The sequence below is a fragment of the Gossypium hirsutum genome, chromosome D02, assembly GCF_007990345.1.
Source record: "Gossypium hirsutum isolate 1008001.06 chromosome D02, Gossypium_hirsutum_v2.1, whole genome shotgun sequence".
Classification (NCBI taxonomy): Eukaryota; Viridiplantae; Streptophyta; class Magnoliopsida; order Malvales; family Malvaceae; genus Gossypium; species Gossypium hirsutum.
This window is the reverse complement of record NC_053438.1, coordinates 63,042,649-63,067,878: the sequence shown is the minus strand read 5'-3', so window position 1 is coordinate 63,067,878 and position 25,230 is coordinate 63,042,649. Positions and strand designations below refer to the sequence as shown.

The following is a 25,230-nucleotide window of genomic DNA, read 5'->3' as shown; positions in this document are numbered from 1 at the left end:
ATTAAATTTGTAAATTTGTAAAAAAAATTATTTACTAATACTTATAGCATAAGTTATTATTTTATTTTAATTTTATAGGCTTTTTTTACCCTGATAATACAAAAAATAATAATTATATACCAAAATGGTATCACCATTGCATTATTTACCAAAATTGTATGAAGTGAATAGTGCCAAGGGGTAATGCCTAACAAAGTAGCGACTTTACCTATTTTTTTCTACCCAATCATAACGCCATTATTAGGCCATAATATGTTTTATTTTAAAATAATTTTTAAATGGTAAAGGGGTCTTATATGCCGGCACCAATATTATACGCCTATACCGGGTAAAATCTAGGCAAAATACAAGTTAAAAAGGGTGTTGGAGGGCCACTCACTGGCGGCACCAAGGTTGGAGGGCCTCTATCAGGCAGTGCCAGTAGAAGGAGGGCCTTTGTTAGGCGACACCAGTAGGAGGAGGGACACTGTCAATGTAACGCCCAAAATTTCTTAACTTTGTTTCTGTGAATTTTGACATAAACGTGTATCTACTTCAGTGGTTAAGTGTTTTGGGTGTGTGTATGAGGTCTTGGGTTCAAGTCTCACTTTTGGAAAATTCTATTATTTTTTATCCTAGCCTTATCCCCGTTGGGTAGGCTTATATTATATTTTTAGTAAACTAATCTCAGAATGAGCTTGCCAGTTTGAGTGGTAAGGTGTTAAAGGTATTGTGTTTGATTCCTTGTGTGAGCATGAATGATATTTTTGCTGCGGTTGTGAGATAGAGGTTTGATGGAGGTAGAATTCTAAGGTGGTGGAGGTGGAGGTGGTTAGTGGGTAGGATTCTGGAAGATTTAGGTATTAGTGCGTAGTTAGGATAATTTCATTAAATTATATTTTATTTTTTAAAAAAATTTCTCTCTCTTCCCAAAATTGATTTTGTTTTTGACGTTTTCTTCCTTTTTTTCTGTTCACTGTCAAAATTTTCTCATTTCTCTTTCTTTTCCGATTCTGTCACAAAATTTCTACGTAATTCATTATGTCTCGATTTTCGGTATCCATTTCGATTTGGTAAATGGTGTGATTTGTTGTTTCGTGTTTAATCTTCGATTTTTGTAAAGCATTTGTGGAAGTTTTGTTGAAATGACATAGCAATGCGTAGTTAAGGAATTTGACGTTTTTACAAATATCGTGTAGGAGAAGGCTGTGAATGAGAAGGTTTCGCTCTGACGACCTGAACGGTATAAGCAGTAGTTTGTCGTTGGTGGTAAGTCAGTTTCATTGTTGGATTTTTGTTGATGAATTCGTTAATCAAAGTACTAAATTGATGTTGGGTAATCTGTTTTTAGGTTTCGAAAGTCTCGGGATTGCTTCCACATCAAAATCGAATAGGTGTGTAACGAAAACACGAGAAATCAGGGTTCGATGAAAGCCAAAAAAAGAGATCTATCGACGCCACACGGGCGTGTGCCTAGTCATGTGGCTGGCCGTGTGTCACACATGACCATGTGACAGTTGAGTGTGGCCGTGTGAGCCACACGAGCTAAGCCAAATTGGGTGTGTAGACCATACGGGCATGCCACACAGGCGTGTGGATCTTGGGCCAGGCCATGTGGGCCACATGAGCATGTGGGCCCACATGAGAATATGGGCCTAAAATTTTAAATTTTTCCCTCGGGTCGCACGGGTCGTTCCAATCGATTGTGTATGATAACTGTATATGAGCATGCGGGACATGTTAATTCTGTTAATTCGATATATGTATTCTATATTTCTGTATAGAGTGAGATTTGTATATGTGGAGGAAGTGTTCTGTACAACGACCTTTTGCCTATTTTCTAGCAGTTTGGCTGCATATTATTCTATTATGTGTCGTGTAGACACTATATGGTGTGTAGGAATGGGTGGGTGTTTTATACCCCACATGGTGTGATGGAATGGTCGAATATGGTGTGCACAGGATGAGGGTAAGATTTTTTACATCTATTCTCATTATCTGATTCTAATATATGTTTTTGTTAAGGACTTAAGTCTGTATTTGTATATGTTCTGCATATGAAATATTCTGAGTTTATATGTATGTCTTTCTCTATTAGGTTACACACTGAGTTTGTGAAATCTCACATCTGTTTGTCTATTCTGTTTAGGTAATCCTCAGTTATAGGCGGGTCGGTGTGATGGAGGCTCAACGGTGACCACCAATCAGAAAATCTGTCATTTAATTAATGGTTTTACTTTCAATCCTGGTTTTCTTGAGAGTTTGTAAATTTTGGGACTCTCTGGACTATTTTGGTTTTAACTTTGGTTTTGGATTTGTTTTGATTTTTACCTTGCGACGTGTGACAAAAATAATCTACGCAAATAACTATTTTGGTTTTGGATCTGGGCTTTCAAAATATAACGGGTTTACGACTTCTACTGCAAACTAAGTTTTGGTGTATGAACAGATTACCGATGGCTTTGGTAACAAATATGTAAGTGAAAATGTTTTGTAAAACTTGGATTCTTTTTAACAAGTAACTATACAAGGTTTTAACAGAAGTAACATCAGTTTCAAAACCGTTCTTCGTAACGCTCCCTAATTCGACCATAACATCTACGCCGGGTTTAGAAGTGTTACAGTCAGGCGGCATCGAAACCCTTTATATTCGAGTTGAGCGGTTGTAGCAATTTTTGTGTTTCATTGAAGTGTTATAGTAATTTTTGTGTTTTGTTAAAGGTTTGTAGCAACTTTGTTGGATTTTTGTAATATTTTTTATGTTTTGTTGAATGGTTGTAGCAACTAACCGATAAGAAAGGATTTTTTTTTTTGTAGAAGAGGAGAAAACAAAGAAGAAAAGTTAGAAATATTTGTAAGGTTTGTATAGTGATTAATTTTTTTATTATATTTTTAATAGTAGAATTTTTTTTCAAATAATTATTGAGAAATTTAATTATTTTTATAGATTTAGTATTGAAGATTGATAATCAATTCTTCGTATGCATTTATTTTGATGGAGTACTTTTAACAACAACAGTTGGTTATATATTTGAATGTCGCCAACAAATAGAAATGAGATTTAATAGAAAAGTGTCAATTGATGATATGAAAGAAAAGATCAATGCAAAAATTGTTAGACATTGTGGGAGGAGGATCTTGAAACTATTCTAAAAATTTCCAGTTTCGTCAAATCCCATCAAATTCACCGAGATGAAACTCGTAGACAATGAAGACGTGGAGACAATGGTCACACTTTATTGCCAGAACCGGAGTGGTCACACTGAACCGATTCAGTTGTTTACTGAGTTAGCTGATGTGAAGCCAACTAAAGATTTCACTCTATTAAGTGAAGAACATGGAGTTCAAGATCTATGTATAGAGGTTTCGAGAGCGTAGGAGATCGTCTATACGCGGGTTCAACATCGATCTTAATACTACACCAGTGTCTGAGAACCTTAACCCAAGTCTCGGTTTACAAATACATCCAGAGTTGATTGAGACCGATACGGATGGTGAAGATAGATATGATAATCATGGTCCTTTTGATCACGAGGTTGAAGATTATAGCGATCCAGATCTAGACAAAGTCCTAGATGATATCAATGATGAAGGCACGAATGACGATGGAAATGTTTACGCATCTACAATCGGGAACCCGAGTCAGGGCATTATCGTATGCAATGATCTTGGGGACCATATATTGATTGTAGATCCCGATACGATTTACGCATATGAGTCCCCTAAATACTCTGATGTACTACTTGCTTATCAACTGGTCGCGGATCCCGAACGTGAGAAGTTGTTCGTGGGATAAAAATTCACGACCAAGGAAGACTGTGTATTTGCCATCAAGCGGTGTAGCATGAATGTGTCTAAACCAACATAACTAAGAAAATCAATAAAAACTTAAGCTTTCTTGCAAAATCTTGGATACAACAATGGCAGCAAGAGAAGTAAATAAAGAACATTAAAGGGGTAATTTTTACCAAAGAAAATTAAATAAAACTTATTAGCATTAAACTAGGATTAAAATGTAAATACAAGAGAGTAATATAAATACAAGAAAGTTTGAAGGATAACTAAGTAAATAAAACCTAGCTATAGTAATAACTAACTTAACTACCAACTATGGAACCAAGAAAGGCCAAAAAATGTGCATGAAAATTAAGCCTAAGCAATAGAGAAGATAAAAGAAATCTAAACCCTAAAAGATGAAGAGAAAACTAAGAAACTAAGCTAAGTCTAATGTCTAAGTGGCTCTCTCTCTCCAACCAATATTTTGGCCTTTTTTTAGTAGATATTAGACCCAATTTTGTTGACCAATTTGCTCCTAAGCATGTATTTTTTATTAGGGGACATGTTGCACAAGGACTACCCTTCTGGTCATTTTTTTGTCTCCCTTCAACAGTGATATCGCAATACTTAAGGCCTGATATCATGATATCCCTGGTAATCTTGAAATGGGGGAGTCCTTGGGAGCTATGCATCACGATACCCATAGCTGATATTGCAATACCATTGGAAAAAGACTCAGTCCTCTTCAATTCAACACTGTCGGGGGTATCACAACTTCCAAGCTTTAATATCGCGATATCCTCTTTTTAAGAAATGTTTTTACTCACGTTCGAGCCTCCGATGACTCTATATAACACTCATCCATCCATTAGGTCCTCGATGGCACATTTGGCCATTTCGGGTATCAAAAGTAATAAAAAGTGCACTAATTCACTTATTAAAGCTAATAACGAAAAAAGTAAAAACATGAGAAAAACACCTAAATTGCTCAAAAACAAGCTCGTTAAGTGTAATGGGGAGCCTAATTTGAAATATCAAATTACGGCAGATTAAACTCCCCTACACTTAAGTCTTTGTTTGTCCTCAAGCAAATATACAAAACATGCAAAAAGACAACCTTTAGGCTAGATTGGAAAAAAGGCAATATAGTAGTAAAATATCAAATTCGTACCTGAATTATCGCGCATGCAACCTAATAATGATATTTAGGTAACTCGAGTATTCTTAAAGTAAATAAAAATTAATTCAAAAAAGTAAAAAGCTAACAAATCTAGAGGTAATCCAAAAGAGTATATGTACAATTGTGTTATCCATCAAATAGCCTATATAGATAAATTATAGATATATAAAACAAATTGAAAATGTTCATCTAGAACAATGTTGGCAATTCAAGAGAAACATGTTAGTGGCATGTTTAGGTCCCAAAGGTCTTCTAGGCTTGTAACGTTCAGAGGCTTAGGATGATTTGAAATTCAAACAAAAGGTCGTTGTAAACAGTTTCAAGCACTAAAAAACAGTGAAGCACATAAAATTCTTCCCCATTCGCCCCTAAATTATGCGTAATTTTTGCCTCCTTATTTCTTTTTCTCCCATCTTCCTTATCTCTCCAAAAACTTAGAAGATACTACATGATATTGGTATGTACAGTAAACTACAAGTATTACACATTATGAAATGAAAGGTTTCTTTTGTAGCTTGATTTTGATTTGAGCTCATTTTTCTAATTGTTGCACTCTTTCACTCATAACACTATTACTCTCACCTTGCTTTTATTTACACGATTTTTTAGCAGGGTTCTATACATACCATATCATATAAAATCTTCTTTTTCTCTCACATACAGTTTGAAACCACCATAATGTTCCTACCTACCCTCAACATGCATGACTTTCTGTCCATTTTATAGTGCATTTTAGTACGAGATAAAGAGGGTGTATTTAGGCTCAAGGCTTCCAAGATAAGGCTTATTAAGAAAAGGGATACTTGAGGCTCAAAGTATGGGAACTAATGGTCAAGAGCATCAGGACAATCCTTTTTTTTTTCTTTAGGTTCATCAAACAATGCCTAAAGTCTTTCTCAAAACATTTCACAAGTTACACTCTCTATCATGCTTACTATTATTTAAATGAACAATTAACAATTAACAATTCAAGCTTTATTTATCTACAAGTATTTACATAATCCATTTATCCTATGGTATAATTTACATATTTTTTATTAAGAGTGGTTGCCTCTAGCCTATTAAGCAAATTAACTTATTGAACTAATTAATCTATTTCTAAGAATATCGAATAATCTAATATCAATCAAAATTTAAATGCTCAGCAATCCAAAAATACTTATTCAATATTTACAACTAATGGCCTATTTCCCAATTATTGTCCAAGCACCATGCAATCACAAGAAAATCAAAGAAGAAAAAGAAAAATATTTTTGCAAATTTTTGAAAATTTACCCTAAAAACAAAAACATGCAATTAAACAAAAAAAAATAATTGAAAATAATGTGCATCCCCCAATACTTAAGTTAGACATTGTCCCCTAGATGTGCCCAAAATAAAAGTTTAGAAGGTATCAAACTTCCCAAAAGGAGAGTCAAACTAGCTCAGGTCGTCCCTTTCTCGTTGAAGGTCAAAATTGTTGTGTAACTTCTGGGTGAAAGGCTACACACAAAAACAAAAAGACAAAGACAAAATAATACACATAATAAAAGCAAATAAAAATAAAAATCAAGTCCAAATCCGAAAAGAAAAGAAAAATACTTCAATAGTTTATAGTTACATGCCACATAAACTAAAATAAAAAAAAAATGCAAAGACATTTAACTAATCGTCGTCGGAGTGCGACTCCAGTCCAACTTTTCCCTTCGCCACTAACCTCTTGTAATACTGGTGTGTCGGTGGCTTCAGGTCTTGGATGACAAAACTCACGATGGAGGGGTGCTCGAGAGAAAATGTCACCTCAAAATCATCTCGGTATCGTTCCTGGCTGTCGTCCTCCATCTGTTCGTTGTCTTCCTCAACTTTCTCTTCCTCTTCCTCTCTTGCTTCTTCCTTATCTTCATTACTCACGGTTAAATCGCTCGACCATTCAAGCCACTGTATGCCCTTTATCCCTTGGCTCGTTGCAAATCAATCTATAAACAGTTTCATTACCTTGAGCAGTCGAGTGTTGTAGCGCACGTCATGGCACAACTTATGCTACCACTATGTGCCTTTATCGACCTTCTTTGTCGTGGTTTTCTTCTTTCAAGCTGGAGACATTTCCATCTTATGTTTGTGCCTTTGATCCCACTCTTGAATCTTCTTCCTCTACAGCTCGTAGAATTGAAGCATCAGGGTGTTGCCTATAACGCTTTGTGTAGGGTGGTGAAACTACTCTGTCGAATTCATCCTCGCCCTCTTTTTACTACATAAGTTTGTAATCAGATGAGGGAGATAGCATACTGATCTATCGTAATTTGATATGTCAAATTAGGCTCTCCATTACACTTAATGAGCTTGTTTTCGAGCAATTTAGGTGTTTTTTTTATGTTTTTACTTAATTTTTGTTATTAACTTTAATAAGTGAATTAGTGCACTTTTTATTACTTTTGAGACCTGAAATGGCCAAATGCACCATTAAGGACCCAATGGTTGGTTGAGAGCCCAAACATGAGCAAAAATATCGCCTAATAGAGGTGTCATGAGATCGAAGCCTGAAAGTCGTGATACCCTCGACAGTGTTAAATTGAAAAGGATTGAGGCTTTTCCTAGTGGTATCACGATACCAGCTATAGGTATATGCTCACCCTGTTGTTTTCCCTTTTCCTTGTAGATTGATACCTTGCGAAATGTGTCAAGCCAAATCAACTCAAAGCTCACAATATCCTATCACCGAATTGGTGGATGTTTGATTATTTTGAGTCAATAGTTGTGGCATGTATTTAGGTGACTTGGTGTATATGTTGACTTGGTGTTTTGGTATTGCCTATGGTGTTGGACATATATGTGCTTATATGCTAAACATGTGAAATTCAATAAGTATATGGAATGGTATGGATTGAGTCAGAAATGGTATGGAGTGAGTCAGAAATGGTAACTTGATTGGTTAGTGAATGAAATGGAAATGTATTTGAACATTAGCAACTTGATACATGCTTATAAAAAAATGTGGCATAAATTGGATAGTTGGTAGATATGTTTGAGGCTTTTATGCCATACTTGTGCATAAGGTTCACAAGATTATGAAAATGAAGTAAAACGATATGTTTGATAGACTTTGCATAGGTAATAATAGGCAATTTGAATGATTTGAATGGAAGGCCCTAATGATATTGAAATGTTTAGTTTTAATTGATTTATATGTATTTAATGTTTGTTAAGTAGTTGAATTTGAATGATGGAAGTGATTTGGTATGTTTTAATTCAATTGAAATTGGTAATTGTTGAACATGTTGATAGGTATGTTTTGAAGCTTTGAAATAGGTACCAAAAATTTGCACTCTACCAAAAACAAGGACTTAGTGATCTGTTTTCGTTGTTGCGATACCATACCCTTGATGTCGCGATATCAACTCTGTTTAATTTTGAAAACTTTATAATTTGGTCCTCAAGTTGGGAAGTTTAGCTACTGTCTATAAGATCGCGATACCCACTTGACATATTTTGAAGTTTGGCTACTGTAAACCCTTATACCCAACTCAGTCGTCGGGTCAAAGTATTGGAATGTTACATTTATTGCCAAAGCAAAGATAATTAATTTTGGTTCATTTCATTATTTCATTCAAGTTAATAAGATCATTATACATTTACAATAAGATTCGAACACAAATTTGGTTATATATGAGCTTATAATAGCACTTTTAGTGCTCTAAGTTTAAACATGGACTAAAATGTGAAGTTTCCAAAGTTTCAAGCTGACGTCGCAACATCGAGGGTTCCTCGTCCAACATGTTTTAAGGAATGCATTCATAGCGTCATATCTTTTAAGGAATGGTTGAACACATTTTAGAATGGTTGATTTAATTTGAGCATGTTTACGAAAGTGTTATGTATGTCTATGGATGTTCTTTAAGCATGAGTTATATTCACTATGTTTGGGGGTGATTCGATAGTTGTATACTTGAATATGGTGTTTGAAACTTAATTTATAAGTCCCCTAAGTCCAAGTTTTAGTACTAAGCTTTTAAATATTAAAAAAAAATTAAGTCAATTTTTTTGTCAAGACTAAAGGTTTCGATACTTGATCTTTGTGGTGTCACAACAAGCGAGATAGAATGTAAAAGTCTACAGCAACAGGGAGAAGTAGTAGTATTTCTCCCCACTTGTATCGATACCACAGTGTAGGGCTCATGCCACTGCACTATTTTGAGCATTTTTACCTTCTAAGGCCCTTTTAAGTTCCAATAAACTTTAAATCAATCCTAAATGATTTAAAACTATTTTTAAAAGCTTTCAATTGGTCCAAAACTTGATTTAAAGATTTTATTAAAAAATGTTTTAAACTATCAACTCTTAATTAGTTCCAAGAATTCTTGTTTGTTCATATTCCAATAGTATCTCCCATCTATACTGGTTGTCAGGGTGGATGAACGGTGCTACAGCTATTAAGGCCTTTGATGGCTATCAACTACTTATTAAATAGATTGATTTTGACACATGGTTAAATGTGATTGGACAAAAAAAATTTAGATTATTTATGTTATAAAATGTTAATATTGAACAATAAAAATGGGTTTCTTCAGGAACTTCCTTTTCCCTCTCCATTCTTTTCCTTTCCCTTTTAATTTCACTCGGAAAAAAAGAGCGCCATAACCTCAAAGAAGAAGAAAGGTTCGAAAGAAAAAGAAGTCATGAATGAAACAACAATGGATTCAGAAATCAGCCCAACTTCCCTCTCGACAGCAGCAACAACAGTAGAAAATCATGCTCAGCACCGTGGTCGTTTTCTTCTTCTCCGCGGCAAAGTCAGATTTGTTTTTTGGTACTTGTATAACAATATCAACATCAATTACTACAAGAATTTAATTGAAGAATACAATATAGACACATTTTATAAGAGAATTCTATAGCTATAAGGATAGATGAATTAAGTAATCACTTTTTTTTTGGATAATAAATTATAAATTTATATTTATTTAAAGTGTGAAACTCAAAATATGACTTACTTGAAACTATGTCAATTTGTTAAGATGTAAGCCAACTACATATCAATACAAAATGGTTTAAATAATAACGGGGAAAAAACTATCTCAGAGAAGACTCTCGTATTCACCATTCACATCATTTAAAAGTTCCAGGCCTTTCCAGTATTAGGTTGTGACGATGATATCTCAGATATTTGTAAATTTTGTGATATTCACTTATTTATTTTAATATATATTCAATTCAATTTAGATATCTAAACTTCTGCAAATTCTAATAGCTTATTGGAATTGAAGGAACTTTAATGGTGAAATTTTCTAAATACATACTATAAGGTACAAATCACAATCTTTCAATTTCAATTGTGAAAGTAAAAGTTTTTTAATTTTGTGTCTATGAAATATAAAATGGATACATACGAAAAAATTCAATGTAAAAGGATCTAATATTAAATATATTAAAATATTTTAAGAATAATTAACTAAATAAGTGAAAAAATTAAAACATTAATATGGTGTCTATAAGTTGTTTACTAATTTACAGAGGATATAGAGTCAGAAAATATGAAATTTCTATTTTGAGGCTGCCCAGCCACACCATCCCCAAGAAGAAAAAGTAAGGCAGGCAAAGGTAAGGCCCCCTCCCTCATCTCTGTCTATACCTTAACCAAAGCTTTGATATAAATTATAAACCCAATGCAGGCCATTCCACCCCATACTCCCCCCCGCCCCCTCTTCCAGTTTTTAAGTTTTAGTAGATCCTCCCTGCTCAACAATCTAACACTATTTAAGCCAAACCTCTCAAGCTTCTTGATTCAAACTCTCACTCAAATTTCAAAGCAAAAATCTAGTGATTGTTCTCCTTTTTTTGCGGGTTTCCTTGTGAGTTATGGATATAAGCTTTTGTTTCAGACTTTCCACATTACAGTATTTCCCATCACAAATTTTTTGCATGATAAGTCATAGATCAAACTGAAACTCATGACTGAGGTTTCTCCTCCCAAAGACATCATCTTTTAAGCTTTTTGGGATCCCTCAAAAGTAAAGCAAGGATAAGAGTATAGGAGTTGGCAATTTTTGTGGTGGTTCAAACTTACGTCTTTTGCTTCCAACTGGGCCATTTTCTTCTTCCTCTACCTCTAGGGTTATGGAGCCTTTATGGACACCCTCCTCAACTTCCTCTGTTCTCCAGGGTATTTTTATTTTCCTCTCTGCCCTATTACCTCTCCTCTTCTTTACTTTCAATTTTCTTGTTCAGTAATGGTTTTTAGCAGGTTGCTGTAGGGGTTTCCTTGTCTTTGTTTTTAGCTTTCGGTTTTTTTCCTTGTGTATTTGCTTCAATGTTTATGATGCTGTCTTTCTTCTTTACACTGTCCAGAACAGGGTCCTGCTGTAGTTTTGGAACACTCGATAATGAAATTTGTAAAAAGATTGGATGATTGGTATTTTATATAGTAAAACCAGCTGATTATTATGTTGTTTTGCCTGTGATTTAATCAATCAGGTGAGAAGCCAGTCATGGAGTATGAGTATGTTAATGGAGGAGATGATTTGGATGGATCGTGTCAGCCAGCAGGTGTAAAGAAAAGGCGGCTAACGGCGACTCAGGTTGAGTTTCTTGAGAGGAGCTTTGAGGTTGAAAACAAACTTGAATCAGACAGGAAATTGCGACTAGCAAAAGAACTTGGGCTCCAGCCCCGGCAAGTAGCTATTTGGTTTCAAAATCGGCGTGCTCGATCTAAGAACAAACAACTGGAAAAAGACTATGATTCACTCAGAGCTACCTTCGATAAGCTCAAGGCTGACTTCGACAATCTCCTTAAGGAGAAAGATGATTTAAAAAATCAGGTAAATTAACTTCAATTTCACCTAACAGGGTTCAACTATAACATTGCCGGTAAATTCCAGACAGATGATGGTTCATTTTTTGACAATGCAACAGGTGCTTGCACTCAAAGAGAAGCTGCTTATTAAAGAGAAAGGGATGGAAAATCTGGGATCTGTCGAAGCCATACATTCGTCCAATGATGAACCTCAAAAACCCAATCCAGATGCATCCCATGTGCCATTGCTGGCCTGTAAACAGGAAGAAGCATGTTCGGCTAAAAGTGATGTTTTTGACTCGGACAGCCCACACTATACCGATGGCCATGGGTATCATTCCTCATTCATAGAGCCTACGGATTCCTCTAACGTTTTCGAACCGGATCAATCAGACGAAGAAGATGATCTCAGCAAAAGCCTTCTGCATCCACCATTGTTCTTCCCAAAATTCGATTGTTACTATGATGCACCTGCCACTTCTTGTAATTTTTCATTACCGGTGGAAGATCAGTCGTTTTGGTCATCCCTTTACTAAGTTAATCGTTTCCCCACACCTTATATTATATCTAGGATACCTGCTCCTGCTATCCCTCCCCTCTTCTTAGTACTCCAGTTGTAAGCAAAGCAATATCTTATAAAGATCAGATATAAACATCATGTTACCGTAAAATCATATGCTTGTTTTTTACCTACTCCTTGCAATTGTATGTTTTTGGTCAAATTTCCTTGTGATGAGGGTTTAGGACATGTGAAAAGAACAGCAACTGTCATGCACGACAAGGTTGCCTCAATATGTGTGCTTCTGGAGAAAACACTGTGGGAACCAAAGGCTTGGGCAGTTTGAACTTTGAAATTCACACCCGCAGGAAAGAAGCAATTAATGGTGAAGTGTTCCGTTTACTTCTTGTAAAACCTAAGATTCCATGAACATGCATTAACTTTATGATAGCGTTTGAATCCCATTGATGATGAAAAAGTTTGAAAAATAGGAACGAATGGGCATTAAAAGCCAATATTCAGGTATGGATGATTTCAGCTTCCTTTGGTTATTCCATTGGCAATGAGTTGTAGTCTTCGATTTGTTGGCGACGTTGACCTCTTTACCTTTTAAACTATATAGTCGTACTGTCTAGAATTTCCCAGAGTTAATTCTACACTCCACAAGCAAATAATGGATCAGTTGTCGAAATGAGTATTATTCGACTAAAAAAATAATAAAAATTTTAAAAAATAAAAAACTTAATTCAATCAGTTTTTTAGCCGTTTCAATCAATTCATATCAATTCACAATTTAATAAGTTCCATTTTGTTCTCTAGACCAATTCCCTATTCGACCGGCTAGTCTGATCCGGTACAAACATCATAACCTCAAAGTAAATGGAATGTTTTTAAAAAACAAGATATAGATAAAAAAAATGTAACAAATCTATAAGAAAAATTGATATGAAAGTCAAATGTTGCTTTAATTAAAGTGGTAAAAATTGAGGAAAAGAAGATTTTGAGATACTTGGTTCAAATCTCATCACGTGCGGATATGTTTCACAACTAAATTGTATGTATAAAAATAAAAATACTCTTAAAATTAGATTTGTTACTTCATTAAATTTTTAGTAATTTCACAACTAAATTAAAATTGGATTGAGGTGACACTAACTTAATAAAAACTTTAAATATTAATATAGACTATATAACAATAGTATTTTTAGTTGAATGTTTGTTTGTGATAAGTTGTTACTGAAAATTTTAAAACTTGAATACCCTACTTATTTTGTAGTTTTAACTTGACTTTCTCATAATAAGTTTAATTGGATTGGTGTACTTTTTTTTCTCTTGGAATTAAGTTGAAGTCTTTCTTTCTTCACATCAAATTTAATAAAAAAAATTATAATAACATAAATAAATAGATATTAATAGATACAGGGTGTGTTTAATTGAATAGAAAAACGGTAGAATGGAAAGAGGGAAGGAAAAAGTAAAAAGAATATAAATTTTAAGTGTTCTTAGTAGGGAAGAAAAGTGGGAGGAAAGAAATAAGAGGAATTACTATTTTTCGTCTTAATCTTAATGCATAAAAATCAATATTTTTAAATTGGAAAGATGAGATGAGAGAAAATGAGAGAGATGTGTATGCTAATTCAAAATTATACATTTTTTTAAATATTTTATTTTCTTTCATTACATTTTTCAACTCTACCAAACAATAGATGGGTACTTTTCTTTCAATTTTTCCCTTTTTCCTACCAAGGACGCAAAGAAAAATTATATTTTTCATCTTTCTATTTTTCTATTCCTTAAAATTTTCATCTATTCAATTTTCTTTTCATTTTACCAAGTAAATCCTTAATTTAGTATCACTTGTTACGTAAATCTCATCAGTAAAAAAAAAAGTCAACAAAATCTTAAATTAAAATAAGAGTATTTATGTTTTGTAAAAAAAATTAAAAAAATTTCTCTATCTTGAAACTTATTCACTCTTAATCAATTTATTTTTTTAAGCTAACTTTTCATCAATAAAAAAGTTATGTAGTTATTTCCTTCAACTTCTTAAGAAACTCAATTATTTTAAATATTACAATATCAGGTCCATCATGTAAGTAAAAGTTTTATGTAATAAACAAATTTTTAGTTGAAATGGTAAATATACAAAAAAAAAATTATGGTGTTTTGGGTTTAAATCCTATCAAATGCAATTTTTTCCAACATGATTTGAAATGATAAAAGTAAACTCACAATAATGTTTATTATTTAAGTTAATTGAGTCATACATCCCCAAACAATAACATTATTTGTTTTGAATTGATCCTCAAACTTTAAAACATTCTAATTACATCCCTAAACTATTAAGATTATATTAATAAGGTCATTCCATTACTAAAATAATCGATTTAACCGTTAAATGAGATGTTAAGTCTTATGTGGCATAGTTTAAAATGAAAAGTTTAAAGAATAATAAATATATAAAAATGGATGTTGTAAAAATCTTGATTTTGAGGTTTTTGAAAATTTTACGAAAACTTAAATGCTCACTCACTTTCTCTTTTCGATTTTATTTTATTTTTAATTTTTACTTTTAAAAGTTATGCGGTAATATTTTAATTTTCTTTAAAATTTTCATTTTAAATTATGCCATATAAGATTTGGCATGTCATTTAACGATTAAATTAATGATTTTAAAAATTGAAGAGCCTGATTGATATAACACCAATAGTTTTGAGATATAAAGATGCTTTAAAGTTTGGGAGTCAACTTAGAATGAAGGTCATCTTTAGAGAAGGTCTAGTACAATTAACTCTTATTATTTTATAAAAGGAAGGGTTTTGGCAATTGCTCAACTAAGTTGAGACTTGTTAAGATTTTGTGCCCTTAGTGCACTGAATTTTATTCTTCTTACAATTTTTCGAATAGACCGGTTAAATAAAATTTCGTAATTAATTTAATATATCTTTATATAATTGTTTTCAATAGTTTTTGCATGAAAAGCAAAATAAAGAAGTAAATACTAGTTCTGTAACACTCCAAAATCCAGCCTAGAAGTTATGACCAAATACTGAGGAATTACATCAACTCGTTCAAAGCTTCAGTTCAAATCAAACTCAATTCATGTTTCGAAAACATAAAATTTTGGCAGAATACCCATAGATGATTAGAAAAATCGAAGTTCAAGAACACTTATTTAAAACCCATAATACACATTCAAAATCGCACGTTTTGAAACTACCAACAGCAAATAATTTCCGATATTAAAACAATCATTCGTTATAGAACCATATATTTTATTTTCAGAAAATACTTAAATGATTACTTAACCTTGCAGCGGAACATTTTCAAAATTTGTTTTAGTTTTGAAAACCAAAATCTAATTTGTTAGCTCGTGTGATTTGTAGTTTAGTGCTTAAAATTATTAATGCTGACGAATAAAACAAAAACCAAACCCAGGCCCAAAAACGGATTACAGTCCAAAAATAATTAAATCATAAACCCACAGATATTTTATCTGGTAACCAAATCGAGCTCCCGCACGCCGTCCGATCCTAAGCTAGAAGTTAACCTGAAATGTATTAAAAAAATAAATGAGTTAGGAGCCCAGTGTGTGTCTCAACCCACTAGCATAATTTTTATTTAACAAGCACACATAAATATGATCACAAAACTTTACTTTAATGTACCATTAACATATCAGAATGTTGTATTATCAGAAACATATTTCAGATCATAATGTCATATTTCTGGAACATATTTCGGATTGGAATATCATATTTTTAGAAACATATATCAGATTAGAATGTCATGTTTTCGGAAACACATATATCATATCGACATGTTATATCAAACCAAAACAAAGCAGACATAGATCCTAACTGATCCGCTACACACCAACTCCATCCAACCAATCACACCAATTAGGACTTCAAGAGTTCATCCATCCAATCACACTGGGTCGTGGTCGTATGCCAATCATAATAGTGCAGCTGAGCCGCCAAACATATATTGTGGTTTAACCACCAAAAATGCAGTAACACTGCTGAAAAATACTTCCTCCAACAAATTAGAACCCACCCTAATGCATATGCAAACTCGTGTTAACATACATACGTGTCACATAGGTTGTATGCACGCATACATAAACAGATATTATTCGGAACGTAACTGACACATAATTTATACAAATCATAGCATATCATATTACATGATCGGATCGGATAGCTTATCAGAACAAATAACGGAATATGAATAACACATATGATTTACAAAATAGTCATGCTTAACTCACGTACCTACTTATAGCAGATTATGTCGCATTATTATACTTATTGAAATTTATTTAACTTACTTCCCACACTTACCCATGTTTGTTTTACTGACATTTATATTTTTCTAGGCCTACATAATGCCTCGAACCCAAATTCAGAGTCCTTTAGTTGGCCCCTAATTAGGCTTTAAAATTGGCCCAAAAGGTCCACACGGCCCAAAAAGCTAGCTCGTGTGGTCCACACGGCCCAAAAAATAGCTCGCGTGGACTACCCACACGGTCTGCATGATTTCACATGACCGTGTGCCCCATACGGCCTACCCACATAGCCTACATGATTTCACACAGCCATATGCCCTACACAGTCTACCACACGGCTTGGCACACGGCTATGTGGCGCTGAACAGTTTTGAAAACAACCCTGTTTCACATTTTACACGAGTTTCAAGCAATAAATCGGGTTAGTTTTCACACACCTAAAAGCTGTTGAATGTCGACACACCACAACAATATTAAAATTGCATACGACATTCATATCCAAACCTAATTAGCAACTATCCAACAATGACGAAAAACGAATATGATATTTAAACACTTAAACCAAACCTCTAAAACGATATTAGAGGACTTACCCCAGAACTCCAGTCGAAGGAAGAAAAGAGGAAAAAAAAACAGCAACTAAGCAATCGATGAACAATTGTGTGCCTTACGAACTTCTCGTACCAAGAAAATCGCATAATTAATTCTGAATGCTCAAGAACAATAATAACTTCCAATAATCTTATCAACACAACTTAAATAACCTTTCCACCTAAAAACACACGTACTAACTTACTTGAGACGATAACCAAACTCCTCGTCCCCAACACAACTCAATAGTAAAATTGTTAAGATGGAGTCTAAATGAAAACAGATTGACACAAGGGATAAAAATTTTGGCGTCTAGATGAAATCAAAATGGAGTAGCAATTCAACAACAAAAAAAAAAGAGAGGAGTAAAATAGATTGTTGCAATTATGAGAATAATAAAACAAAAGAAAGGTGAATAAGCCAATAGGAGAGGGAAAGAAAAGAAAAGAAAATACAACATGTTAAAAAGCAACATGAAGAAAACAAACGTGAATTGGGGTTGGGGGTAGTGGACGGTTAAAGGGTAAGAAAATTTAGGGATTTAAATAAAATTTAAACAAAAATTAAATATCTTATTTTAATTCAAATCCTAACCACAAAAATGACACAGCAAGGGAAATAAAAATATTTCAATTTTACACGCACAAGGATTCAAATACAATATCAAATAGTAAACTAAAACCTTACCACTAAACCAGTAAACTCATTCTTACTAAACTTGAATAGTAATTAAATTTGAGTTATTTGTTCGAGATAAAGATAGGGACAAAATTAACAAATTCTTTTAAAGAGAGGGATTTAACAGTAAGACTTCAAACACACATCCAAAGCACTTAACCACTAAAACAAGTCAATTTACTTAACAAATTTTCACGATCAAAACTAAAAATCAGGACGTGACCACTCTGACGTTTCACTAATTCAATTTCTTCTAATTCGATTTTTGGGATGTGACAAGTTCATTGATTATATAAGGTTTAAAAGTTGCATCATATGATAGAACTATGATGCTAAACAACTTATATTAATAGATAATCGAAATAATTCGTAATCTAAAAAATTAAAATGAACAATTGATTCATGGGAACTATTATATTATACATAAAATCTAATTAATTACCAATAAGGCCAATGTAACTGGTCCAACCATTGACAACAAGTTTATATCCCGATTCGACTAAACCCTGTATTGGTGTGACAAAATTTAATATAAATAAATAAACAAATACAAGTTTATTTTCATCAATAGGGACATAGTGTCTAAAAGCATCATTTAACCACTATTTAATTATCATTTAAAATTTGAAAAATATGAAAACTTAAAATTATTTGATTAAATAATATAAACTAAACCTACAATTTTATATATAAGACAAAACTAATAATCAAGTTTAATTAAAATACATCAACTAAATCTATAATTTTTGTAAATTTAAACTATAACATATCAATTAATTAATATCATATATAAATTGATTAGTATTGCTGTTTATGACAAAAATCCTTCCTGAAAACTAAAAAGTCAAGTCTTTCTTAGGGGGAAAAAGATCTTCAAATGATTTGATTGCGTAATTCCAATTTCCCAAGGCATTCAGGTGCAGAGAGGTGATGGGAATCATCAGAAACTGTGATATCGTTGGCTGGTGCTTGCAGGGAACAAGTGAATCATTAATGGTGTTCTGAAAGTGGCATGGTGTAACATCCAATGCCACCATTGTCATATGCATCTCCATAAGCCTTACATTGGATCAATCACCCATTTCTTCCTTTAATTTAACAACTGTTATCAATGTTTTTATTATAAAATCATAAATATTCGAATCAACCCAAGCTCCGTACAAATAGATTTCAGTAACAAATGGAAATTTTATGGGCAATGGCCCGGCCTCACCCTTCATACCTCAAAATTTTATGGGATGTTTGTCTTTTTGCCTATCCATATTTTTAAAAATAATAATTATCAAAATTATTTTTTTAAAATATGAACACCTTATCACTATATAAATATGTCCAAATTTATATAATACAAATTATTATATATTAAAATATAAATAAATCAAATAATAATCAACAACCTCTTAAGCTAGTGATAAAAGCATTATGTTTATTTGATATAAATAGAAGTAAGTAACGTTTACATCTTTTATCAATTAAACTCTAATTCTTTTTAAACTAAATTTAGTTATTAACCTTTCAAAATATAATCAAATCGCTTTCTTGAGCGAAGATTCTGACTAAAACATTAATTCTTTAACGATATTAGCATGACAGTTCACGTATACTTCATGTTGACATGACACTATTTATATTATATGTCACGTCAATAAATAATTTATAATTTATAAAAAAATATTCAAAAAATGTAAAAATTTCATAAAAGTTCAAGAAAAATAGCATGGAGTACATGTGCATTGCCATGCGAGCTGCTATATTTAAAATTTTAATGTTTTAGTCAATATTTTTGTTTAAGGAAAACAACAATTTGAATTTTTTTAAAATACTGATGATTAAATTCGACTTTTTTTAACAGATTCGAGAGTTAAATTTAACTTTTAAAAAAATAAAAACCAATTAATAAACTAAGTTTTTAATTATACCTGAGAAAAACATAATAACTTTTTTTGGTAAGATAGATGATGGGGTGATTTGTGAATTCATATGCCGCCTCTTAATTTAAAAGACATTGCGAACAAACTCAAATTATTTTGGTACAAATGAGGAAGCTCAATTTGATAATGATAAGTTTAATCAAGTAAAGAAAGAAAAAGCGGGGAGTATAAAGGGTATGATGAGGACTTTTATGAAATATCAACATTACCCACTTATTTACAAATCAAGAATGATAACTCATTTAAGATTTAGGCACCACATATTTGGGTCCCCTATAATTTTACATAAGATTAATATTGAGGAGGAAAATTCTCTTGTTTTTCATTTAAAAAATTTAAGGGTTTAGAAATTTTTACTAAATTAACCTAATCATCAATCAATATAATAAATCAGTTAATATTGATTAAAAATCGATTTAAGTAATTAGTGCAATGTTAAAGGTATGTTGTACTTTTATGAGAGAATATAAATTTAAATTTTAAAAGCGACATTATTAAGAAGAGTAATCATGAATCCTAAACGCTAGTAACATAAAAAAATCAATTTAAAAATGTGAACTGAATATGTAATCAACAAGATATCGTAAGTCTGTAAAAAAGGCAAAGAGCCATTAATGAATTATATTTAGGGCTTGTATGGAGAATTATTTACTAAGTTGGATTGAAGGAGCATTAGCCTATTAGCAACATGTTTGACAAAGGGGTTGAAATAATTAATTATTTTAGCTGAATCTGCCTAAAATAGTTGACTTCAAGCTTTCATTAAGTTTCTTGCTGCACTAAAAAACTCAACCAATGTAAGTATAGTCAATGCTTTGCATCATCCATCCATCCATATCTTCCCTTAAAAAAGGTTTTAATTAGTCAAATATGTTTTTCATTGTTTGGTTGTGTTGTTGTTATACTCCTCTAAAGTCAATATTGTTGAATTCAGGTGTTGCCCAATAATACTGCTTAAGGTCACATTTACCAAAATTTTAAAATTTATTTTGAATTCCTTAATTTAATAATTAGATAATTGGATATGCAATTCTTATAAATAATTTTTTTTGGGAATATAAATAATTACAACTACTTGATTGATTGAAAGAGAAGAGCTAGTAAAAGATTTTAGGGAAGTGTCATATATGCCAAAATGAAAGGGACAACACGCACCAAGTTAAATTTTACTATTGTGACATCTTAAAAATCGAGGTTAGTAGAATTGAGTTTAAGAATCGAGAGAGAACAATCATGCATTAATTTTTGAGATTATCTATATGTTTTTAAAAATAAATGAGGTATTGGTTTGTTAGTTAAGTGTTAGTGAAACGTTTCTTGAAACCCAAGTTCAAATCCTTTCTCTCTCACCATTTTTATTATTTTGCTAATTTTGCCTCAAACCCTAGTACGTGACATGCCTTGTTTTTAAAATAAATAGTGCAAAATTATTTTAAAAATAAGGAAATAGCCTAGTGGTAATTGATAAATGCAAAAGTATGAAAATTAAATTAATGTCCCAAGTTTGAATCCTTTCCGATACAAAATATTTTTTTTTACAAAATCCTTTGTTTTTAATGTGTGTGCCATCCATACCCTTGTAACCATATGTATAAATGTTAATTTTACACAAAATAATAAGCCTTTATTCTATTTTTACTCACCCTAGTCGTTCCTCCCCTCTCCACTCCTCCTTGATCTTCAATTTTTTTTCTTTCTTCCCCCATTGTTGTCGTCGCCTACACCTAATTTTACCATGTCTTTCTTTTTCTTTTTTGTCTCAAGATTTATTAACATCTTCTCTACCATATTGCTGGTATTTTTCCTCATTAAAATTAGCCTCAAATATGAAATCTTAAACCCCAAGATTGATCTCGAACTGTAACACCCCTAATCCCTTTCCGTCGATTGATTAGGGTCACAGGAATTACAACCAATCATCACATTCAATCACATCAAAAATAAAAACTACAAGCTGGCTATTTACATCACATCATACAGGGAGCAATACATGCTAATTTAATATTTCCATAATAATGTCTTATACAATCGAATAATGAGTCATGCTATGCAATGCTAAACTTGGTCTGCCATTGTCTACACTCTAATCACTATTTATCTCCTCTTGAAAGCTAGATGTTGGATATATAATAAGACTACTCCAATTATTAGCATCAGAGTATTGAACCATACTCTGACTACTACTACCTTCGATGATATTAGTATAATGGCCTACTTTACCTAGCTTAGGTTTGCTATTTCATTCAAAATCAGAGTAAAAAAATCTTATAGGCCTTAATTTGAGTCTATTTATTCCTAAAAATAGCCTATGAATAAATAAGGACTAATTTGGAACAATTTTGAAAGTTTTAGGGTAATTTCAAAAATACCTAGAAACAAGGGACATACGGCCGTGTGGAATGCTCCATACCGTGTGACTTTTAAAGTTGGGACACACGGCTGTGTCCCAGCCTATGTCCTTACCCGTGTTACTCATTGACTTGAGACAAATGGCCGCGTCGCAGGCCGTGTGTTAGCCCGTGTGAAAACTACACCTATACTATTTTTCAACACGCTCAAGGCACACGTCTGTGTGTGTTGCCTGTGTGTGACACACGGCCGTGTGACAGGCAATGTGCACCTAAATGTACCTTGAAACTCAAGTTTACCAAATTATGCTTACTTGGACATTGAACAACTTAATTATCAGCCATTTAATCTATTCAAAACACCATTAAACATGCTCAAAACAAGTCGAAACAACCATCCTAAGTGTCTAACCAATGTACCCTCATTTGTACCACATTCTATACCATCAAATATACTAGCAAACATCAATCATTCAAAGCTTCCGTTCATACCAAATTTTACCGTAATTGGACTAACATTTAGCTACTTAAGCTACTAAACTTTAAACTAACACCTACCAAAACATTAAGCTAAGCTAGTATGCCAACATAGCCTCAACCACTACCATATATACACATAATCATCATATCACTAGAAAACCAAATTATTATTACATTATAAGCAACCTCAAACAAAGACTTCCTAGGTATATGCCATTACAAATTTAAACATCACCACACTTGAGCTCAGGATTCATTGTTGGATGTTGTGTCGACGATAAGCTAAAAGTACCTAACCTACACACGAAAAACAAACCGCACGCTGAGTATAACTCAGTGGTATTTCTATAATCCGAACAATTTAAACTTAATATGAGTAGTTAAAATGCAAGCAATGTAACAAGTAATGTTATAAAAATATATATATCAAATCGATAATACGAATTTAGTCATTCTTCATTTACATCTACTAGCTTCCAAATGTTCAAGTACATATCAGTTGTATCTCATAGACATATAAATATATATATATAGCATTTGGTAATTCAACTCATGCAATGGCATGGTTCATCTTTTTTTATCAATACTTGAACTCATTTCAAAATTCACATCTCATTTCATCATTTCATATTTCATTTCTCATCTCATAATCATTTCTCAACTTTGCCATCTCAATATCAAACACATAAATTCATTATTTAATTTTCCTATTAACACGACCCGGGCTCGGACGGATACACGGATCCAATCAACAAACCAGTTTAGCACCCAATGCCTTATTGAAAAATCAGAAGTAACAATTACGCCCAGCGCTATATAAGTTGACACCCAGTGTCTCATCGGTTAAACCGAAGCAAATTGGCATCCAGTGCCTCATCGACTCAAGGTCGAAGAAATCCTTGAACTCTTCCTATGTAACACCCCGACCCGTGTCCGTCGTCAGATTAGAGTTACGAGGCATTACTAAACAAAGCACACATCCGAACAATTTTAAATCATAAAGCTAACATAAACTCTTTATGAATTATTCCATATTTTAAAACGAACATATATGTAGTCACATAAATCATAAAAAAAAAAATCAAAAATCACTTTTTCATAATCGGCACATCATGCGTTTACATTCAATAACTTACATTGACTGAATTTAATAGACTTATCATTATATTTCTATATACAACTTATATGTCTATGAGATACAAAATTCACATCTCATTTCATCATTTCATATTTCATTTCTCATCTCATAATCATTTCTCAACTTTGCCATCTCAATATCAAACACATAAATTCATTATTTAATTTTCCTATTAACACAACCCGGGCTCGGACGGATACACGGATCCAATCAACAAACCAGTTTAGCACCCAATGCCTTATTGGAAAATCAGAAGTAACAATTACGCCCAGCGCTATATAAGTTGACACCCAGTGTCTCATCGGTTAAACCGAAGCAAATTGGCATCCAGTGCCTCATTGACTCAAGGTCGAAGAAATCCTTGAACTCTTCCTATGTAACACCTCGACCCGTGTCCGTCGTCAGATTAGAGTTACGAGGCATTACTAAACAAAGCACACATCCGAACAATTTTAAATCATAAAGCTAACATAAACTCTTTATGAATTATTCCATATTTTAAAACGAACATATATGTAGTCACATAAATCATAAAAAAAAATCAAAAATCACTTTTTCATAATCGGCACATCATGCGTTTACATTCAATAACTTACATTGACTGAATTTAATAGACTTATCATTATATTTCTATATACAACTTAGTCATTAAAATTCAAATAACCAAAACCAATTTACTTAAAACACATATACCTTTCTAGTTTTATTATAACACAAGTCACTATTCAAATGGTCAAACCCAAATACAAAAGCTGAAAATAAACTTGCTAATTCATATGTTTTAGTAAATATCTATTTTCATTCAACTAAATTACATCGCACGCAATTAATATTGCATAGTACCGAACTAAAATATATTGTTCCATAATTAGCAATTTATAACAAACTCATCACTAATATATATATATATATAACATGTCCGTATGTAAGTAGGCTTAATACACTAATCATAACTAGTTCATTATGTACATATTAAACACTTATTAACCTATTACAAGCTTGTGCATGTGTGTACTCCAAATGGGTCATTTCCGAACATCCATATTTCATTATCACTACAAAACTAATTAAGACATATTCGGTCGTTATAACACTCAAACCATAGCATATTTATGTTTTCTTAATATTCTCCAAAACACCTACTTATCAATATAAATATGAACACCAAAACTGAATTATATAATCACGTACATTTTCAAATCAAACATAATTTAAATACACCACATGTATATACAATATTTCTAAATACCTAATTATCACATAACATAATCTTAATTCAACTAACATCCAATATTAATCTTATTGCCGAAACACATAACTAAATATCACCTTTTTATTCAACTTATATCACAAGACTTTAATATCTAACATAAACCAAATTTATCACATACATGTAACTTGAATATCTCATTCAAATGCAAGCTCAAATCATGATCAAATGTAGTTAAATTCAAGCATAAAAATTAAACACATCAAGCACCCATTCAAAAACACATAAAACTCAATTTAAACAAAATGATCATCAACAAGCCATTTTTAAACCAAACCGAACACAAACATGGAAATTAAACC

The 25,230-nt window shown here is 32.4% G+C and overlaps 1 protein-coding gene across 2 annotated transcripts; it reads left to right on the top strand.

Annotated features, from left to right (window-relative positions):
* The first annotated feature begins 9,468 nt into the window (after positions 1 to 9,468).
* Positions 9,469 to 12,373, top strand: LOC107909582 (homeobox-leucine zipper protein HAT5). 2 transcript variants are annotated; one of them, XM_016837167.2, is made up of 3 exons: positions 9,469 to 11,072; positions 11,384 to 11,727; positions 11,822 to 12,373. In XM_016837167.2, exons 1-3 carry the CDS (start codon positions 11,027 to 11,029, stop codon positions 12,236 to 12,238), a joined length of 807 nt encoding a protein of 268 aa, XP_016692656.2. In that variant the 5' UTR covers positions 9,469 to 11,026; the 3' UTR covers positions 12,239 to 12,373. The 2 variants fall into 2 exon arrangements, with proteins under 2 accessions (XP_016692656.2, XP_016692657.2); XM_016837168.2 differs by having other exon boundaries at positions 10,418 to 10,510.
* The last annotated feature ends 12,857 nt before the right edge of the window (positions 12,374 to 25,230 follow it).

Coding starts and splice junctions, on each gene's coding strand:
- LOC107909582 (XM_016837167.2), top strand. CDS start 11,027: ATGGAGCCTTTATGGACACCCTCCTCAACTTCCTCTGTTCTCCAGG. Junction 11,073..11,383: donor AACTTCCTCTGTTCTCCAGG/GTATTTTTATTT, acceptor TTAATCAATCAG/GTGAGAAGCCAGTCATGGAG. Junction 11,728..11,821: donor AAGATGATTTAAAAAATCAG/GTAAATTAACTT, acceptor ACAATGCAACAG/GTGCTTGCACTCAAAGAGAA.